Source organism: Mauremys reevesii, linkage group 13 (genome assembly GCF_016161935.1).
Source record: "Mauremys reevesii isolate NIE-2019 linkage group 13, ASM1616193v1, whole genome shotgun sequence".
NCBI lineage: Eukaryota > Metazoa > Chordata > Testudines > Geoemydidae > Mauremys > Mauremys reevesii.
In genome coordinates this window covers 11,730,447-11,752,621 of record NC_052635.1, presented here as the reverse complement: position 1 = coordinate 11,752,621, position 22,175 = coordinate 11,730,447, and the positions used below count along the sequence as shown (strand labels likewise).

General features: G+C 44.3%; 1 protein-coding gene across 1 annotated transcript; it reads right to left on the bottom strand.

Moving 5' to 3' along the window:
• Positions 1-19,773: 19,773 nt before the first annotated feature.
• LOC120380018 (olfactory receptor 5V1-like) lies at positions 19,774-20,715 on the bottom strand. Its single transcript, XM_039497524.1, has one exon. The coding sequence runs from the start codon at positions 20,713-20,715 to the stop codon at positions 19,774-19,776; it is 942 nt and encodes a 313-aa protein (XP_039353458.1).
• Between the last annotated feature and the right edge of the window lie 1,460 nt (positions 20,716-22,175).

Sequence of the window (22,175 nt, the reverse complement as noted above, 5' to 3'; positions counted from 1 at the left end):
CATGAACTATGTCTACACCAGGAGTGCCAATGGTACATTGATACTAGTGCAACATAAATGTATGACAGAGAAATGGAAATCCAGCAAAACACACACACACACACAGAGAAGAAAGACAATTTTTACGAGCACTAAAACTCACATGATAAAAATAAAATGTACACACAAGGAGTCAATAAACTAGATACATTCATGGAGGATAGGTCCATCAATGGCTATTAGCCAGGATGGGCAGGGACAGGGTCCCTAGCCTCTGTTTGCCAGAAGCTGGGAATGGATGACAGGGAATGGGTGACTTGATAATTACATGTTCTGTTCATTACCTCTGAAGCACCTGGCATTTGGCCACTGTTGGAAGATGGACCTTTGCTCTGACCTAGTATGGCTGTTCTGATGTTTTTACATTCTAAATCTGAGAGCCATTCATTGCTCTTTCCTGAGCATTTTTTGCTACAACACTTCTACTTTTATTTACATTCCCCCAGGATTGAAGAAGCAATCATATTCTTTCTGACACACTAGATGCCTGAGCAGGTATTTTTCTTTTCTAAATCAGATTATTTCATTTTAACTGTGCAGCTTTACATTTCACACTGACAGTTTATTGCCAGCTGCGCCCTAACCATCACCCTTCCTTCAGATTTTCTGAGATAAGATTATAGTCTTCGCACTACATTTTCTAATCTCTTCTACTCTTGATAATCTTCAATTATCTCAGTAATTACTGGATTTTACAGTGCTCCTTGGTGTATTTTGTTGTTATTCCCTTTCATAGAAATTAATGTCTCTCCTGGTTGGTAATTTCTCGTTCTTATGAGGTGATGTAATCTCTCTCGATAGTTCTGCTAGTGGGAATTTGCAAGGATTGCATAGAGGAAAGATAAAGTGTTCCCTCTAAGCTGTGTGGCTGTGAAACCGCGCAGGAGTGAATCAAGTGCCATGCACTGATTAGCAGAGCCTCCCAGGGTGGCATGTGTTCAGGTACCCTTCCCCCCACTGCTCTGCAGCCTCAGTGCTCCTGCTCTTTGCCTATTAGCCCCTTGCAAGTGGCTCCCAGGACCCTGCTGCTTCCTGTGCAGAGCAGGGAGGGCAGGGGGGACTTTGATATCAGGATGTCCCTCTCCTCCACTCCCCCCTGCCCATGTACTCCATCTCCACAGAGCAGGAGAGCAGGGACAGGGGTCAGGAGCAGAGAGCTTCTGGTAGCTGCTTCAGTCTCAGCTTTCTGGTGGGAGTGCCTTAAAAAGACAAAGCATGGTCTCTCAGAGGCTTCCCCAGCAGCCAGCACACTCACACTCTGTCTCTGTGTCTCTCGCTAGCTCACTCACACACACACTGTCTCTGTGTCCCTGACACACACAAACCCATACATTCTGTCTCTGACACACACACAGTCTCTCTCTCTTTCTCTCTCTCTCTCACACACACTGTCTGTGTCTCTCACACATACACAATGTGTCTCTCTCATACAGTCTGTTTCACACACACATACACACACTCTGACACACCCCTCCCCACAGTCTCTGTGTCTCTCACACACACACACAGTCTCTGTTTCTCTCTCTCACACACACACACACACACACACAGAGTCTCTTTCACACTTACCTCCAGAAACATATTTGTATTGTTGTTGTGTTATTGCAGTTTTTTGACTGGTCTATGCATTGCATAATTTTAATTCTCTCTTACATTTAAATTTAATTCTTTGAGTAGTTAGTATTAAAATGCCTAACCTGTCCTGGATGGAGTAATTATTCCTATGGTAATTTTTCAAATATATATATTGTACCTACTTTTTTGTTTTAGTTTTTACTGGTGGCACACATCACCTCTATATTGGTGCACATAAAAAAATTCACTGTGAACATGGATAGAAAAAAATTAAAGGGAACATTGATGTGAGGGAATATTCTGTGCATGTGGGATGGGAAAGGTGGAGGTGGATTGTCCTACTGTAAAATGCGAATAGAGTCTGCAACAGTTTATTCTGAGTGGTCAGGGGAGACAGGGATCCGAGCCCATATCAGACGTGAGGAAAATATCACTTGCCTTTTCCCTGTAAGGGGCCTGACACAAAACCTCTTGGACTCAATGACTGAGAGTCATTCCCTTAAAGAACTTTGGATCTCGCTCATGATTATAATACAAGATGCAAGATGTTGGAGCATGGTGGCCATAGTGAGATAAAGAATGATTTGGCCCCTAGTTTGTATCTACTAACAGGGTGACAACTTATACAGTAGGGGGCTGGTAGGTGATGGGAAGTTGACTCATGGGGACGTATTGATCTGATGACGTGAACAAACCAGTCCAACAGAGACCATTCTCTCTTTGTATTGGTTGCAATATAGTTATTGTAGCTTATTGTTGCTGAATTGTATAGTAAATTACTTCACTCACTGTGGTTCACTATAAAATATAGTCAAAAACTAAATAACCAGTAATTATATAGTACAGGAAAAAGGGGATGGATCACTTGCTGATTACCTCTTCCATTCATTCCCTCTGAAGCAGCTTGCATTGGCCACTGTCAAAAGACAGGCTAGTGGGCTAAATGGAGCTTTGGTCTGACGCAGTATGGCCATTCTCATGTTCTAAATCTGAGAGCTATTCACTGCTCTTTCTTAAGCTTGCTTTGCTATAACCCATTTTTGATGGCTTACCCCTGGGGTGCTACATGGAACTGTAGTTCCACTGAGCCCTCTGACCCACCAGTCTGGGTTCCCTCTGACACTGTGCTGCTGTGGCAATTTGCAGACCTACTCCTGGTCCTACACTTCCTCCAGCTTTTTCACAGGTAGGGACACACCCAGCTGCTTTTGTATGACCAGCCACTGCATGAACCAACAGTACAGAAGCCACAAAATCCCCAGCCTAGGACCCCACAGCTGTACCACCCTGGCCTGGTCAAAGCACTGACCAGTAGGAATTTGTTACCCGGTTTGCCCCTCTCCCTCAATATGAAGAGGAATATGCACACCTATGCTAAACGAGCTGAGATTTTTCCCAAGATATTTCCCTTAAAGGCACACTGGTTTATGTTAAACTATAAACCAGTTTAACTACAAAACACAGGTTTTAAGTGACTATAAGGGATAGGAAACAGATCAAAGCAGATTACCAGCAAATAAACAAAAACACAAATTAAGAATAACACAGTGGTTAGATTGACCATGAATGAGCAGTTGCTAACCCTGACTGATGATACCAGCGGACTTGCAGATTCTCAAGGCACAGGCTGCATTTGCTTTGCAGTCAAAATCCCTCTAGCCTTGTTCAAGCACTTCCCCCACTTCAGTGTTTGTTCCTTAGGTCTTTGCAGGAGTCCTCCTGTGTGATGAGTGAAGAACTGTTGATATCACTCCCTGCCTTTTATAGCCTTAACAAAGGGCGGGAACCTTTTGTTTCAAAACTTGGTGCCGAGACCAATGCGTGGAAAAGTACAGACATCCCAAGATGGAGTTCAGAGTCATGTCGTCTGGTCACCTGCCCTTGTAGAGTCATAGAAACATTTACTTACAGGCTCTCTGGAGTGCTCTCAGGAAGGCTTATCAGCTGGGGGATAAGCTTCTCCTAAGGCCTATTGTTTTCCCTAATGGCTCATTACCCTGAATAGGCCCTTCCCAACGAGGTGTGTAGACTGAAAGCATCTTGCCTAGTGGATATTATCAAGGTGTAACTACATTTGACATACAGATACATAGTCCATATTCATAACTTCAGATACAAAAATGACACATGCAAAGAAATAGGATAATCATATTAAGCAAATCACAACTTTTCCAATGACACCTTACATGACCCGTCTTGCACAAAATACACCATATTTATGCTCTAATCATAACCTAATAATCTCACTATGAAGGATATAGTGTGCAGTGTCACCCCATCAAACTTTATTTACTCCCCCCCACTTGGATTGAACATGCCGTTATACTGGTTCTGACATGGTGGATGCCTGAGTAGGCATTTCCTTTTTTCTAAACCAAATTATTCCATTTTTTCTGTGTTGATTTACCTTTCATACTGATGATCTATTGCACCCTAACCCTTTCTTCAGATTTCCTGAGATAAGTTTACAGTTTTTGCACTACTATCCACTTGTCTGCTATTGATAGTCTTACATTATCTCAATAACCTGAACTTTGTGTTCCTATCTGAATGTCAGGGTCCTATAGCGCTTCTTGGTGTATTTTGTTGATATTTCTTTTCACAGAAATTATAGTCTCTCCTGGGTGGTAATTTCTCCTTCATATGAGATGATGTAATCTCCCTTGATATTTCTGCTGGTGGGAATTTGAAATTATTGCACAGAGGAAAGTTAATATTTATTTTTAGAAAGGAAAAACAATGGTACAAGGAAGTCTTATTACTAAATTCAAAGGGGAAGCTATGGAAAACAACTGATTCCAAAGGGAAAATAACAGACAGCAGAACTGTTGACCCAAAAGACAAAGCAATAAAAAAAGGAATGTCATTTCAAAGACAATTAATGCAGAAGAACTTCTGATCTCAATGGAAATCTCTGTTCACCTGATGTATTTGATGAGTAGGTCTGCTAGAATAATAGCAAAAAAGGAACCAATGCCAATTCTATTTCATAGTAATAAGAAAATTAAATGCTCCCAAGTTAAAAAAGTCTTGGCTAAAGATCCCGGGTCAGTCTGATCTCTGGACCTGGAACTCCATATGCAGGCCTAGTAGACCCTAAAGCTGCCACATGAAAAAAAGTTCAAATCTCCCTGTTGACATGGCTGTGATTTTTTTTAAAAATCTAAGGGAGTTAGGCACCCAGCTGCATTTGAATATCAAAGGGAGTTTGGCAGCTAACCTTTCTATGCTCCTTTGAAAATCTCTACTTAGATGCTTGATGACATAATTATCTCCCATCCTTCTGGTCTTTGCTGAAATAGCGAGGGAGCCTCTCCCACAGTGTGAGGGAATATTCTGTGTATGTGGGATGGGAAAGGTTGAGGGGGATTGCTGTGTGGTAAAACGTGAATGTAATCTGCGAGTGTTTGTTTCGAGAGTGGGCAGGGAAGACAAAGATCTTAGCCCATATCAAATGTGTAAAAAATATCTGTTGCCTCTGCCCCATATGCGTCCTTACACAAAACTCCTTCTAGTCAATGACAGAGGACTTGTCTACACTGGCACTTTACCGCGCTGCTGTCATAAACATTTTGTTAAGGGTTAAGGTCTCTTTTACCTGTAAAGGGTTAACAAGCAGTACCTGGGGAATACCTGACCAGAGGACCAATCAGGGACAAGATAATTTCAAATCTCTGTAGAGGGAAGGTGTTTTTTTTCTGTGTTCTTTGTTTTGAGTTGAGTCTCTCTTGGGAGTTAAGGGAGTCCAGACATCTTAATCAAGTCCTCCCAGGTTTCTGCAGTACTTTTCATCTATTCAGTCTAGTGAGTATTAGAAAGGCATACTAGTATTATAAGTTTATTTCTACATTTGCAATTGTGTGTTTTGCTGAGGGAATCTCTTTATTTCTATTGCTGTTACTTTGCTTTTACTGAGACAGAAAGGGGGAGGGAGAATTCTCTCCAGGTTTATAGGTTAGACTCTGTGTATTGTTCCATCCTGGTATTACAGACATAGTGTACTTTCTTTTTGTTCTTTTAATAAATTCTTTTCTTTTCTTTGGACTTGGTTAATTCCTTCTCGTGTGGAAATTCAGGGGAAGGGGAGGGGGGAAGAGTGAGTTCCTCCTGGGTTTGATTCACAGAGTTGAATCGGTGTGTATCTCTCCGGAGTAGGCTAGGAGAGAGAGGGAGGGGGGAAGTGGGCTGCTTCCCTTTGTGTTGAGATTCAGGGAGATTGAATCTGTGTTCTCCAGGGAGAGTTTTGGGGGGAACAGGCAGTGTGTTATCCACTTTAAATGTAACTGGTGGCAGCAGGACCAGATCTATACTAGGATTAGTTTAGAGGAGCTCATGCAGGTCCCCATCTTGGAACCCAAAAGCTCCGAGTGGGGGAGAAAACCTATGACAGCTGCAATTTTATCGCTCGGGGTGTGAAAAAACATACCCCTGAGCACAGAAAGTTTCAGTGCTGTAACATGGCAGTGTAGACAGTGCAGCAGTGCTGGAAGCCAGGCTCCCAGTGCTGGTAGCTATTCCCCTCATGGCGGTGAGTTTTTTACAGCACTGAGATAGCTCTCTCCCAGTGCTAGTGCCGCGACTACATGGCCACCACGTTAAAGTGTTGTCATGGCAGCGCTGCTATGGCAGTGCTTTAACGTTGCCAGTGTAGACATGTCCTGAGAGTCTTTTTGTTAACTACAAAGACTTTGGCTCTTGCTCATCATTAGAAGATGCAAGATATTGGAGTGTAAATGATGTGGGATTCACCTCTGTGGCGCCTCCTGCTAGTCTCTGTCGGGAATTAGCTCACCCAGCTTCCGAAGCGCCCTCTGCAGGCCGGTGATCCGCCTCACCGCTGGCCCCCATGTCCCTCCCAGGACCCTGGTGCCCCTTGCTCTGGGGTGCTGCCCCTCTGGCAGTAACCCCTCAGTCTCAGGGTCTCCACACCCAGGAGAACCCCCCACCCCCTATCCCCACCTTGACTTAGTGTAAGGCTACTGTCAGTCACCAACTACCCCCCATTCCCTGGGGCAGACTGCAGTGTATGCCACTCATCACTAGCAAGGGGGGTTTGGGCCTGCTGCCTCTGTCTGGCCTCTGTCTCCTACAACCCCAGTACCTGTTTGGCCTTATACTAGGCCGCAGCTTGGGGGGTTTCCAGGCTGGAGCTTCCTTGGCCGTTCACCAGCCCTGCTCCACTCCCGGTACCTTGTCTCTAGCTCCCTGCAGCCAGGCCCATCTCCCTCTACAGCTAGAGAGAGACTGTTTGGGCTCCTGGCTCGCAGCCTCTTATAGGGGCTAGCTGGGCTCTGTTTGGGGTGTGGCCGCAGCTCTGCCTACTTCCCCCAATCAGCCCAGTGGCAGCTTTCTCCTGCCACAGCGCTTTCCTAGGGCCGTTTTAAGCCCCTCAGGGCAGGAGCGGGTGTCCACCCGCTACATGGAGCATAGGAGCCATAGTGAGATAAAGAATGGTTTGGCCCCTATTTTGTGTCTACTAACAGGGTGACAACTAATACAGTAGGGGGTGGGTGGTGATGGGAAGTTGACTCATGGGGAAGTATTGCTCTGATGACATCCACAAACCAGTCCAAGAGCTACCATTCTCTCTTTACTTATATTGCAACCAATACAGTGTTACTTAGTGTTGATGAATTGTATAGTAAATCGCTTCACCCACTTTGATTCATTATAAAATATATTCAAAAGACCAAATAACCAGTGCCAGTCAAGTTTATTGCTTTAAACCAGTAATAATATAGAACAGAAAAAAGGTTCTGTATGATACCGATCTCCGGGAAGTGATCTCATACAGTCATGTTATATTCACCTTACGCAGAAGGTGTGCTCCCAAAGTTATACTCATAAAGCCATTGTTTTATACCTGCTCCATTTACAAATAAAAGATGCTGCGTACATCATTTGAAACTAGTCAGCTTTATACCTTGTTTTTCTGGTAGCATGGTGTACCCCTTATCTCCTAGGTCTGAACAGATCCATTTCACGTACCAAAGAGCATGAAAGCACCTGCTAGGCCTGTAATAGGGCAGAACAAACATGAGTCTTTTCCTCTCAAAGTCATTCCAGTACTGGGCTATGAAAATCACTCCTTAGCTGTTGCTGTGGTAAAATTATCGTCTATCTTGATCTGGAAAACTGCCTAATCTACTTCAGACAAAGCTGATTTCAAATAATGCAAGGCATTATGGGATACTTAGCATAAGAGAATAGACGTATAGTTAAGGTGTAGGCCAATTTAGTCTATGTAATGGTTACACTATTTGTGTTTAATATTATTTATGCTTAATGTCCACTAACATATAGATGGTGTGGATAATACAGATTATTACTTAAATCATCTAAGTGCCAATTGGGGTTGTATTCATAAATCTCATAGGACCTGTTCTTTAATGATATAAGATTAGAACTGAGTGAAAAAATTTATTTTTTTGTTCATTTTTTGGGTTTTTTCTTCAGTGATTGAATTGGCTCTTTTGGAACTGTTGGTGTCACTAGGCATAACTCTAGGTAACTCGGGGGGGTGGAAGACCACGAGTGTCGATGAAGCCCCCCTGCTCTAGGCCTAAGTGAACCAAAGCTCCTCCATGATGTACTTTAACCAACCTAAAATGCCAGTAGCTACAAAACAAAATGTGTAACTGTGACGTTATGACTGTGATATAATATCTCATCAAAAGATGACAGGAACAGAAAAAGTTAATTAACTCATAGACTGACCTGACCCATGGGTGAACCTTAAGGACAGGTTAGGAAGATATGTAAATAACTAGAGCTTTGAAATGCAAGTCTGCAAGATGTTTGCTCAGGTCTTGTGATGGCAGCAAACAAGTCTTGTCTATTGCTATAGTTTTAATTCAAAGATCAAAAAAAAGGAATATTAACATTTATAATGATACTTGAGTAAAATAGTATTATTGTCTCTGTGTCTCTTTGAAGGTTGTGCTAACCTGTATCTGAACTGTTTAATGGGTAAATTACTCTGTGCTAATTGCCAGGATGTTTGGGAGAAGGAGTTGAGCCTATTGTTTTCTCAGGCCGAAAGGCTGCTGGAAATGTATAAGAAGCCTGGGACACGGTCCTTCTTCATCTCAGATCTGCTTTGGGTTTCAGAGGAAACCTTAAGCCAAGGATTTGAGATCCCCAGTCATTGACTGAGCCACCCTGAATATGGACATTGGACTATAACCTATGGACTATTTCTAAAAGGACTTTTGGCAACTACAAGCTCATCTCTGCTGTGTATCTGAACCTCAAGAATTGAATTCAAGTCTGTCTGTAGATTAATCTTTTAACCAACACTCTCTATCTTTTCTTTTTTAATAAATTTTAGCTTAGTTAATAAGAATTGGCTATAGCGTGTATTTTGGGTAAGATCTAAGTTATAATTGGACCTGGGTATGTGGCTGATCCTTTGGGATTGGAAGAACCTTTTCTTTTATATGATGAAGTAAGATTCTTAGGAATCATCATCATATCTGACAGGTGTGTCTGGACGGAGGCCTGAGGCTGGGCACTTTAAGGGAACTGCGTGGTTTGGACTTCTAAGTGACCAGTAAGGTACTGTAGAAGCTGTTTTGTGCTGGTTGGTAAATCTAAGTATTGGAATAACCACCAGCATTTGGGGTTTGTCTGCCCCGTTTGGTTTGCAGTTCACCCTGATTGAGTGACCTCAGCTGGCTCCCACGGGCAGCACCGTCACAGTAACAGTCAGCTAACAGCTCAAGGCAGTCTAAAGCGGTAGTGATAAGGGAAGCCTACATGCCTCTGTGAAGGACCAGATAACAGGTCTGGGAAAATTTGCTAACAAGCTACCCTTGCAGTGGCCAAGGTTGTTTACTGTAGCTGCTACAGGGGGAGGGAGGAAGTGCGGGGAAGAAAGGGGGAGGGAAACTAAGCTGAAGTGAACAACTTGGGTATAAGAAGGGAAAGCTGCTTGTATCTGCGCGCTTGATTTGAGACGTGCCAGTCTCCTTGCACCTCTTTGAGATCTCAAAAAAACTTTGTCTGCTGCTCCATCCTGGTGTGTTCATTGGCGCGAAGCACACCGGGCAACGAACCCGGCTGTTGCCCCCTCGGGCCCTCTGTGCCGACAACAGTTCTTGGCGTCCGTGGGTGGGCTCAAGGCTGAAATTTAGCCTTGCCCTGACCGCTCTTGGCGTCCGATGGATTTCGGCGACGACCGACGCCCAGCGTGCACCAGTGATATCTTTGGGGGCCTTGGCGGAGACGCGGTTTGATCGACTCCGGAGGGCACAACGGTGCAACGCGCTCGGATAGTGGAGAAGCAGTTGCAGGCGACGGTGTGGAACCAGTACCTTGGATAAGGTAGGAACAGTCCAGTGGTCTGGACTTTTGCCTGTTAGTCCTGGGGACACCCAATGTCACCCTAGGATATGGGGCAGGGACAGAGTACGGCAGGCAGGGCACGTTGTACACCCTTAGAATACATTCTAGCAAATTGGAAAGTGTTTGGATCAGATCTGATGACTAAGAGTAAACTAAAAAGGTTCTGTACAGTAAACTGGCCTCAATATCAGCTAGAGAGCCAGGAAAGGTGGCCACCGGAAGGATCACTTAATTATAACACGATCCTTCAATTACTCCTGTTTTGTCAGTGAACGGGTAAATGGAATGAACATCTGTATGCACAATTGTTTATGGCTTTACAAAATAGAGCAGATATTTTCAAAAGTGTAATTTGACTCCGACAGGTTTGGTAGTCCCCAGAACCCCCCCCCCCCACAGTTGTAATGGCAGATCCGGTGTCCCCTTCGGCTTTCACATTCCCACCATATCAGGACAGGGTGCCCCAGGTTCCTGAGATTGCCCCCGTTAATTACCGAGACCGTAATAGCCCATCAGGGAACAGAAGCCCGAAAGGCAACTACTATGCAAGTGTACACCCATGTGCCTTTTAACCCAGTGGTCCTTGCAGACTTTAAGGTACAGGCAGAGGAATTCTCCACGAACCCCAGCAAGTTTATTTCAGTCTTTGAGGGATGCCTGGCTAGCCACAAGCCTGATTGGGACGACTGTAATATCCTTATGAGGACCCTGTTGTCTGAGGGGGAGTGGAATCAGGTTATGTCCAAGGCAAAGGAGGAGGCACAGCGGAGACACGAAAGGGATCAGGACAACGTCCCTGTGGCCGCCAACATGGTCCCCCTAGCAGATCCTAGGTGGAATCCTAATGATCACAGGGACCAGACCCATCTCACCACCTACAAGGAGCTGCTTTTACACGGTCTCTGACATTCGTCTGTCCGACATAACAATTGGGCAAAGCTGTATGAGCTAATGCAGGAGCCAAAGGAAAGTCCGGTTGCTTTTCTGCAGCGCATTCGGGACGCCATCCGGCAAAATACTAACGCAGACCCTGATAAGGAAGCAACTGAGGCAATTATAAAGGATATTTTTACCAGACGTGCCGCCCCGATATTAAAAGGAAATTGAAGAAAAAGGAGGATTTGATGGGCATGTCCATGGCACAGATTTTGGAAACTGCAAATAGGGCTTATACCCTTAGAGAGGGAGAAAAGGAAAAAAGGCAAGTTAAAATGATGGTAGCGGCAGTACAGGCCGGCTCTAAGGAAAGGCCACGGGAAGGTGGAAGGGGCTGGGGAGTAAGAGGCCGTGGATGCGGGCGCCCTGGCCCGCAGGAAAGGCGCCTGGGTCGCAATCAGTGTGCTATATGCCAGCAGGAGGGACACTGGAAAAATGAATGCCCCGAAAGGGAGAGTGCTCCTATGATGGCGGCGGAGGATCACAAATAGGGGTGTCAGGGGAAACGGACCATCCTGCCCCCAGAACCCCGAGTAAAAATGCAGGTGGGAAATGCGGAAATAGACTTTTTAGTAGACTCTGGGGCGGCACGAACCGTCGTAAACCAACCCCTTCAGCTGCCCGTAGCGGAGTCCCTCACCGTGGTGGGTGCCACAGGGAAAGGAACCAAGTTTCCAGCGTATACCCCAGCGGAATGCGCTTTGGGAAACAGAACTCTATCTCACAAGCTGGTCTACCTCCCTGATTGTCCAATGCCTCTACTGGGACAGGACCTGCTTTGTCGCTTGGGTGCCACCCTGCATTTTACTCAAGATGAAATAACCCTTACCTTACCCCCTGAGAGTGCCTGGATAATGACCCTTGCAATTGAGCCCTCAGCCATGCAAGCCCCAGGGGGAGCGAGTGGGAGGACGGGGAATATCCTCTAGTATGGGCAGCAGGGGTCCCAGGAAAGGCAGCCCATCAAACCCCTGTTGATGTTCAGCTCTTGCCAGGAAAAGGCCCGGTGCGAATCCGGCAGTATCCGATCAAGAGGGAAGCCAGAGAGGGATTGCAAGAGACTACAGACCAGTTCCTAAAGTATGGTGTACTTCGAGAATGCCAGTCAGCTTGGAACACTCCCATCTTGCCCGTACGAAAGCCTGATGGCACGTATCGGCTGGTACAGGACCTGAGGGCGGTCAATGAATGGGTTAAGACTCTGCACCCCCTTGTCCCGAACCCATATACCTTGTTGGCCTCTATAGGGGGGCAGTATACTCATTTTTCGGTCCTAGATTTAAAAGACGCCTTCTTCACGATTCCGGTCGACACCCAATCTCAGGAGATTTTCTCCTTTGAGTGGGAGGACAAGAGAAGGGTTAAAAAGCAACTTTGCTGGACAGTGTTGGCCCAGGGATTTAAAAATTCCCCCACCCTTTTTGGCCAGGTCCTAGCCAGAGACTTGGAGGAGTGGGACAATGAGGACAAGGTCCTCCTCCTGCAATATGTAGATGACTTGTTAATTGCCGCTGTGGGTTTAATCCCTTGTCTGAAAGCCACTGTGAGCCTCCTAAACTTTGTTGGACTCCAAGGATATCGAGTAGCATGGAGTAAGGCTCAGATTGCCCTCCCAGAAGTACAGTACTTAGGGTTTCACATAAGGCAGGGGGAGCGTCAGCTTTCAAAGGAGAGGAAGGAAGCTATCTGCCAAGTTCCTATCGCAAGCAGTCGTAAACATCTCAGGGCGTTTCTGGGTAAGGCAAGCTTCTGCAGAATATGGATCCCAGAATTTGGACTGTGGGCTAAACCCTTGTACGAATGCGTTATGGGAATGGATCACGACCCCTTTCACGGGTCCTCAGAAGCCAACAAAGCATTTAAAGTGTTAAAAAGGTAGTTGATGGAAGCCCCAGCCCTGGGTTTGCCGGACCTCTCTAAGCCATTTCAACTGTATGTGCATGAAAGGGCAGGGTGTGTGCCCTTATTGGAAATGAATGTTGTACATATGTCCCAGAGAATGCGGAGGACATTAATAAGCACATTTTATCTGCTGAGCAGGCCTTCAAGCAGTGGAAGGCACAGGAAAGGGAGACCACTATTTTCGATTCCCTCTGGGGCTGGTTACCTAGCCTAGGGGAACTGGGGGGAGGCATTGTTCGCCTCCTACTCACAGGTATTGTGTTATGTTTTGTCACTCTCCTTTTCCTTGCCTGCTGTAAAGCGCTCCTACATAAGATGTGTACCTCTCGTTCCCCACAAATCCCATTGTACCCTCTCCTTGAGGACCCCAGCTCCTCATCGCTTAATCATATTTTGTCCTCAGAATATGAGAAAATGCAGCCAAAAGGTTGTTGAGTGTTCTCAAAGGAGGGAGTTGTTGGTGTCACTAGGCATAACTCTAGGTAACTCGGGGGGTAGGGGTGGAAGACCATGAGTGTCGATGAAGCCCCCCTGCTCTAGGCCTAAGTGAACCAAAGCTCCTCCATGATGAACTTTAACCAACCTAAAATGCCAGTAGCTGCAAAACAAAATGTGTAACAGTCAGCTAACAGCTCAAGGCAGTCTAAAGCGGTAGTGATAAGGGAAGCCTACATGCCTCTGTGAAGGACAAGATAACAGGTCTGGGAAAATTTGCTAACAAGCTACCCTTGCAGCGGCCAAGGTTGTTTACTGTAGCTGCTACAGGGGGAGGGAGGAAGTGCGGGGAAGAAAGGGGGAGGGAAACTAAGCTGAAGTGAACAACTTGGGTATAAGAAGGGAAAGCTGCTTGTAGCTGCGCGCTTGATTTGAGACGTGCCAGTCTCCTTGCACCGCTTTGAGATCTCAAATAAACTTTGTCTGCTTCTCCACCCTGGTGTGTCCATTGGCGCGAAACACACCGGGCAACGAACTCCGCTGTTGCCCCCTCGGGCCCTCTGTGTCGGCAACAGAACCAACACCTGGCATTCACCAGGCAGCTCTGTTGGGTCCTAATGTTATGCTTATACAAAGCACACAAAATCTTTTTATAGGGGAGAAGGCAACACTTCACATTTATTGAGAATACAGCAGTTAGCATATGCTTTTCAGTCACACACACACAGAAATACACAGTCCCCGCCAGCTGATGTTTATAGTTACCAGTCCAGAGTATAGATCAATCTAGTGGCCAGCCAGATTGGTCGCAGAGGGGAGCTGGGTTCTGTCTGTTGCGATCCAATGCTCCTGGAGTTGTGACAAGACAAACCCAAAGTCCCATGGCAAAGCACCCTGTTCTTATAATCCTTTTTCTCCGTTGAAGTCTATGGATTTTGCTGTGTCAATTTGTGACCGGTTAGTCCTTAATCGGTGTTATTTTCTGATGTTAACATTCCAAAGTGTCATTCTGTCCTTTTGATTTAATCAATTGTCTTGTCTTTAGGGGTGCCTGCCTCCTCCTCAGGGTCGTCAATCTGGCTTTCCTCAGTCATGGATGTGCATTGATGGTTCTCTGGCATCAATAAGTCTGTTCAATTTCTTCACTCCTCCTCCCCTGACCATCTGGCTCTGACAATGGCCTTCAAACCTTATCTTTTCCTCATGAATGCACTCCTCATTCACGCAAACAGTCTTTTACAGAGACCTTATACAAACAGCAGTGTTTCATGTTGAGCAAGAAAGGCAGTAGAAATTAAACCTCATTAAATCTTGTAATCAAAACAGTTCACACTGTGGCTCGGGCCTTCAGCATTCCTCTAATCTAATTAACATAGACACAATACATGATCCTGTCATTTACTCACTAAACCTTAAAACAATTAAAACAATGATTAGAGGGAAGTTTATAATACATATAGGAAACAAGAGCCCATCTTTTATAATACAATTTATCCTAAAACAAAGTATCAGAGGGGTAGCGGTGTTAGTCTGGTTCTGTAGAAGCAGCAGAGAATCCTGTGGCACCTTATAGACTAACAGACTGTTAGTCTATAAGGTGCCACAGAATTCTTTGCTGCTCCTAAAACAAAGGGTGACGATAATCAATCTGGTCTGTCCCTGCTTTAACATCAGTACAGACACTGGCAGTCTGTCAGATCCGTTGCTACCAGTTCCCCAGAGGGTCAGTCCTTTCTGCTATTCAAAAAGGGTGGCTGGCAGGATAAACTATGGTCTTTAATACAAATATAAAATCCTACCCCTACACTACTACTTTAGACATGTGTGTACTAAGTTTTCATGGATCTCAGCAGGCTGCAGCACGGTTTCTTCTTTCTAACCCTTCATGGAAATGGAATGACATGGCCCAGTTGCCGTAGGCCCCAGGACCAGTGCTGATGCCCCAGATGCCCTAGTATGTCAATCACACCCCATCCCAGAGATGGACACATGTAGGTGCTCTGAGGTTATGGTTCACTTCTCCAGGGGCAGGTGAAGCAAACAGATTCACAGGCTTTACCAAGATCTCTAAACACAAGATCACATCAGAAATACAGTGAGCTGGATAGGGCAAGAGAAAACCTCCCTCAGTTCCCTCAGCCATCTGGGATATTGTTAGAGCTTGGGCCATAGTCTGCCCAGGATTCCCATTCCTACAGCTCATGGCTCCTTCCCTGAATCATGGGATCTCTATCCCTGACCCCTGGAGTTAGTGTCTTTCTACTTTTTTTTTTCAAATAACTGGTGAGAGACTCTCTAACCGCCCATCCCCTTTGTCAGGTGACTCCTTCCAAAGTCAGACTGATCATGTGATCAAAGCCTTGCTCTACACTTAACCACACACCCAAGTAATATTGTTATGCCAACAAAACCTTTGGTAAGACATAGCTATGTGGACAGATGAGAACTTCTGTCTGCATCGTTCAGGAGGTGCTCTTCCTACACCAACAGAGAAACTCCTTCTGTCAGCATACGTTGTATGTAGACACGGGAGCTCACCCACGATGGCTATGGCATAGCTGTAGCACCATAATGTAGACACTTCCTTCATCGGCAGAAGGGGATTTTCCATCAGTGTAGTTAATCCACCTTCAAGAGAGGCAGTCGTAAGCTTAATGGAATAATTCTTCTGTTGATCTAGCTGCATCTACACTGGAGGGGAGGGGTTATGTTAATCTAACTATGGCACTCAGGGCATGACATTTTTAAGAGCCCTGAAATACATAGCTAAGTCAATCTAACGTCCAAGTGTAGACAGGCCTCTGTAGTGTAGACACAATCTATGCCCCCTACCAGATGATTCATTGTTAGACACCATCACACCTCTGGTGTTCAGACTTGCAATGTGGGTTTGCCCCAGGTGGCAGGGCTGTTGTGCCAGGGGGATTATGGCAGGGTGTCTCAGCAGCATGCATTCCCACTTACAGCTGTGACTGTTATTGCAGAGCCCTTTCCTCATTTGCCTCCACCAGGAACCATTCTGTCCTGTTTGTGATCAATTCATTCTGTGAATTGCCCACCAGCCAGGACACTTTCTTCCCACCCCTCAAAGGGCGAAACAAAGAGTCCAGAAAAATACAAAGAAACAAAGTATTTCGTCCTCCCTGGACCCAATCCTTCGCAAAATCTTCATTGGCCCTCCCACACTGTGGAAAATTACACTGGTCTACAATTTTTGAGAAGTCATCTGCTTCAGAGATAAAATGTGCTCTTTATTATGTATTTTGATGTGCTGAATTAAAATATGACAATTAAAACAACTGATTGGCTACTGTTTCTAAGATATTTAAGTTTTTACATTTGATGTCTATGTATATTGTGTAGATAGTAGAGTTTTAATCATAAATTGTAAACCTAGGTCTTTTCATGTGTTTATGGTTGCTTTACATGATAATATTTCACCTGTCCTGTTTATGTAACACTTTAAAAATCAGCAAAAGGGTTATATAAATAAAATGTATTATGAAACAAAAGGCAAAAAACTATTATGTACATAGTTTAGTCCTATTCAGTGTCTACTCGGCGCTTCTTGGCTTGTCTCTTGTATTCATTAAATGGAGCATCTCTTGTCACTATCCAGAATTAGTCTGCAAGCATTGATGGGCTCCATTTGCCCTGATAGCGTTTCTCCATTGTTGCAATGTCCTGGTGAAATCGCTCGCCGTGCTCGTCGCTCACTGCTCCGCAGTTCGGTGGAAAAAAATCTAGATGAGAGTGCAAAAAATGTATCTTTAGTGACATGTTTCAACCAAGGCTTTTGTATGCCTTGAGGAGGTTTTCCACCAACAACCTGTAGTTGTCTGCCTTGTTGTTTCCGAGAAAATTTATTGCCACTAACTGGAAGGCTTTCCATGCCGTCTTTTCCTTGCCACGCAGTGCATGGTCAAATGCATCATCTCGAAGAAGTTCACGAATCTGAGGACCAACAAAGACACCTTCCTTTATCTTAGCTTCACTTAACCTTGGAAATTTTCCACGGAGGTACTTGAAAGCTGCTTGTGTTTTGTCAATGGCCTTGACAAAGTTCTTCATCAGACCCAGCTTGATGTGTAAGGGTGGTAACAAAATCTTCCTTGATTCAACAAGTGGTGGATGCTGAACACTTTTCCTCCCAGGCTCCAATGACTATCGGAGTTGCCAATCTTTCTTGATGTAGTGGGAATCTCTTGCATGACTATCCCATTCGCAGAGAAAACAGCAGTACTTTGTGTATCCAGTCTGCAGACCAAGCAAGAGAGCACCAACCTTCAAATCGCCACAAAGCTGCCACTGATGTTGGTCCTAGTTTATGCACCTCAAAAGTTGTTTCATGTTGTCATAGGTTTCCTTCATATGGACTGCATGACCAACTGGAATTGATGGCAAAACATTGCCATTATGCAGTAAAACAGCTTTAAGACTTGTCTTCGATGAATCAATGAACAGTCTCCACTCATCTGGATTGTGAACGATGTTGAGGGCTGCCATCACACCATCGATGTTGTTGCAGGCTACAAGATCACCTTCCATGAAGAAGAATGGGACAAGATCCTTTTGACGGTCACGGAACATGGAAACCCTAACATCACCTGCCAGGAGATTCCACTGCTGTAGTCTGGAGCCCAACAGCTCTGCCTTACTCTTGGGTAGTAAGTAAATCCCTGACAAGGTCATTCAGTTCACCTTGTGTTATGAGGCGTGGTTCAGAGGAGGAGGATGGGAGAAAATGTGGGTCCTGTGACATTGATGGTTCTGGACCAGAAGTTTCATCCTCTTCCTCGTCTGACTCAAGTGAGAATGATTGTGGTGCATCAGGAACCGGCAGTCCTTCTCCGTGGGGTATTGGGCGTATAGCTGATGGAATGTTTGGATAATGCACAGTCCACTTTTTCTTCTTTGACACACCTTTCCCAACTGGAGGCACCATGCAGAAGTAACAATTGCTGGTATGATCTGTTGGCTCTCTCCAAATCATTGGCACTGCAAAAGGCATAGATTTCCTTTTCCTGTTCAAACACTGGTGAAGATTTGTTGCACAAGTGTTGCAGCATATATGTGGGGCCCACCTCTTGTCCTGATATCCAATTTTGCAGCCAAAATAAAGGTGATAGGCTTTCTTAACCATAGTGGTTATACTGCGCTTTTGTGATGCAAAAGTCACTTCACCACAAACATAGCAGAAGTTATCTGCACTGTTCACACAAGTACGAGGCATCTCTGCTCACTTTGGCTAAACAGAAATGTGTCCCTTTGCAAAATCAAACACTGACAAATAAGAGAGCACGACACTGTATGATTTATAGAGCTGATATAGGGCAATTTGTTCAGCAGAGTGATGTAAGCTTCGTTATGATTGCATCATCCATGACTTCTAGGAATAACATGATGCAATTCATATCATGTATGATGCAATACCAGCTTCACATTGCATCATTCATTGTTTTGCCTAAAAAGCAAGTACTGTCCAAACCCATTCATAGATTTATTCATAGATCCAGTCAAAGATGTATTTTAGTCATTTCTGGTTTAAATTGAGATCCCTTCCCCTTATAACTCACTTATCCTCCGCTATTCCCAAGTCAAGGGTCGTATATACTGACCCAATAGCATATCTTGAAAACTAGAGCCAATCAACAATTTTAAGCATCATTTTCGTTCTCAGTGACCCAGAATTAGTAAAGTTTGACTACATTTGTTTAAGAAACATTTTGGCTGTAGAGCAGTGTTATTTGCTGATCTACTACAGAGTGCTTCCTCACAGGTCTTTTTTTCTAGAGGTCCAGCTCCTACCAAGTTGCTGACCCTGAGGGCTATTTCCTAGAATCCTTCTCCCAGGCATCCTTCAGGAGTCTCTTCACCCATGCTGCCCTTCAACCTTCAGGGCCAATACCAGGGTACAAACTTTGTCTGTAGAATTTACTGCTCTCGGCCTCTCTGACAGAGCCCCCATTTCAGAAGAGAATGCAAAGCCCTAAACTCCCTCTCAGTCTCCTTACTTAGGAGAGACAATCAGGAATCCTAGACACTCATTCTCTTCCCTCTTACTCCCCGGAAGGGCTTCCTATATATTAGCCACCCCTCACTGGGCCGCATCTTTAATTAAGACTGCTAAACCCTTCTGGAACCACCAGGTGCATTAATTGCTCTCTCCAGCTCTCCTTAAGCTAGTGGAGAATTGATTCATCCCATCACAGCAAGTGCTCCATTGAATGCATGATCATCAAAGTTTAATGACCCTTTGTTGTGAGCCCTTTACTACCTCCAGTTTTGTATAAAAGAAATGTGTATTAAATGTATGAAAGATGAATGCTCAAAAGGTAGCAGAGTAACAGGAAGAGAAAGAGAGAGAGAAAGAAAGAAAGAAGTATGAAGTAAGGTTAGAAAGGGGTAACCCTGTTCTCAAGGACTAGGACTCAAATAAGAAACTATATCAGTTCATCTCTATTTTATTATATGCTAAAATTTATAATTTCACATTCTATGCCTGTTTCTCTAAACTACTAGTTTAAGAATAGTGTTTCTCTAAGCTACTAGTTTAAGAATAGATTTTCTTAGGGACTCATTGACCTCCTTGTTTCTCAGGCTGTAGATGACAGGGTTGATCATGGGAGTCAGGACTGTGTAGAAGACAGAGAATATTTTGTGTAGGACCTTGGGCACATTGGCTGTTGGAACTACATAGACAGTTAATACGGTCAAATACAAAACTGACAGCACAATGAGGTGAGAGGAGCAGGTGGAAAAGGCCTTTTGCCTCCCGATGCTGGAAGGGATTCTCAGGATGGTGGTTATGATACAAATGTAGGATGTCAGAGTCAGAAGAAAAGGCACAAATGTCCCTATTACAGAGATAATAAATGTCAACAGTTCCAGAGTCTGGGTGTCGACACAGGACAGCTTTATCACGGGTGAAAAATCGCAAAAGAAGTGGTCAATTTCTTTGGAATCACAGAACGTTAATTGGAAAACGAAAATATTTACTATGGTGGAGAGCAGAAAGCTACTTATCCAGGACCCTGCCACAAGCTGCCAACAAACCCTGCCATTCATCAGAGCAGCATAACGGAGTGGATTGCATATCGCTAAATACCGATCATAAGACATTGCCGTGAGCAGCAGATTTTCTGTATTTGTCAGGATACCAAAGGAATATAATTGCACAATGCAGCCCTTAACAGAAATGGTTCTGTCCCCAGTCAGGAGACTGGCCAGCAGCCGCGGCAGGATGGCGGAGGTGTAGCAGATCTCCAGGCAGGACAAGTGCCCCAGTAAAAAGTACATGGGGATGTGAAGGTGCTGTTTAGTCACAACTAGCACAACGAAGAGGATGTTTCCGGCGACAGTCACAATGTAGATCACTAGAAACAGCAGAAAGAGAAGGGGCTGCAGTTCAGGGTCATTCCCAAATCCTAAGAGGATGAATTCCATGATGGGCGTTTGGTTTCTTACTTCTGCTTTCTCCATAATACGTATCTAGAATCAGAAAACTATTAAATATTGATGGAGTACACACAGTCAGGCTGTGCTGTTGGTTATACTGGCAGAAACCTGGAGTAGGTAACCTCATACCACTTCATCTCTCCACTGAAAAAATGAAGTTGACAAAAAAACCAGAGGAAGACCCCTATCCTTAAGAGGTTGAGCTTCCAATATAGGTGAAACAAGAGCATGGAACCCTATTGAATTACAGAAATGTCCCATCTAACTCCCTTAAGCTCTCTTCAACTTTAAATACTTTTAGGCTGGGATTTTGAAATATATTTATCATATCAGTGTCACATCAACCAATCTAGAAGACATAACAAAAAATCAGTAGACTATAAATGAAAGATATTTAGAGTTCTACCACTAGTATGTTTCCCCTGCAGCTGAGAGGTGTAATTCCCAGCTTGGGTAGACGTACATGCACTAGCTTTGATCAAGCTAGTAAGTTAAAATAAGTAGTGAGAACACAGCAGCACATTCAGCCGTTTGGGATGGCCACCTGTGTACATACCTAGGATCTCAGATGGGATTAGGCTCTGGCACCTAGTCTGTGCTGCCGAGGCTACACTGCTATTTTTAGCATAATAACTCAATCAAAGATTGTGTGTGGTGGGTTTACCAGAACAAGGAATTACACTGTCTAGATGTAGTATAGATATTCCCCATAAGACAGATCAGTAAACACTAATGAGGCTGTGGTTTGTATGAAGGTCTAGCCTGCTGTCCTCTATCCTAGCAGATACAAATTAAAATTTGCACTATTAGATAAGATGCAGCTGAGAAACAGACAATGACACAAACAAACCCTAAACACAGACCACGGGCTGTTTCCTGATCTCAGTTACACCAGGGTAAATTGCATCAGCTTCATGTGGATTTATGCAAGTGCAACTGAGATCGAAATCCAACACCATATAAAGAAATGAAAGTTAGATAAAAATGAAAACCCATTAAAAGAGAAATAAGAGAGTCATTTTTATCCAGAAGGGAGAATGTGCCTGGAGAAAAATGAAAAACTGGATAAAAAAAGGAAGATATAGGTAGACAGAATGAGACAAAAATACACACAGAGAGAGAAACAGAGACAGAGAGAGAGAAATTGTTTCTTTCTCCAAATTTTATGAACAATAGAATACAGATATGGTTAAAGAAAAGTAGCAGATCCTTGCTGTTAAAGAAAAGATATCAGAGCCAATAGGTCTGAAATCTTTTCTTTGCTTTTCCCCTACATACTTCTTGATATATTCTGCCATCTGATCTCTTCACCCACTGACCTATGACGCACCCACATGAACTATGTCTACACCAGGAGTGGCAATGGTACATTGACACTAGTGCAACATAAATGTATGACAGAAAAATGGAAATCCAGCAAAACACAGAGAGAGAGAGAGAAGACAGACAATTTTTACGATCACTAAAACTCACATGATAAAAAT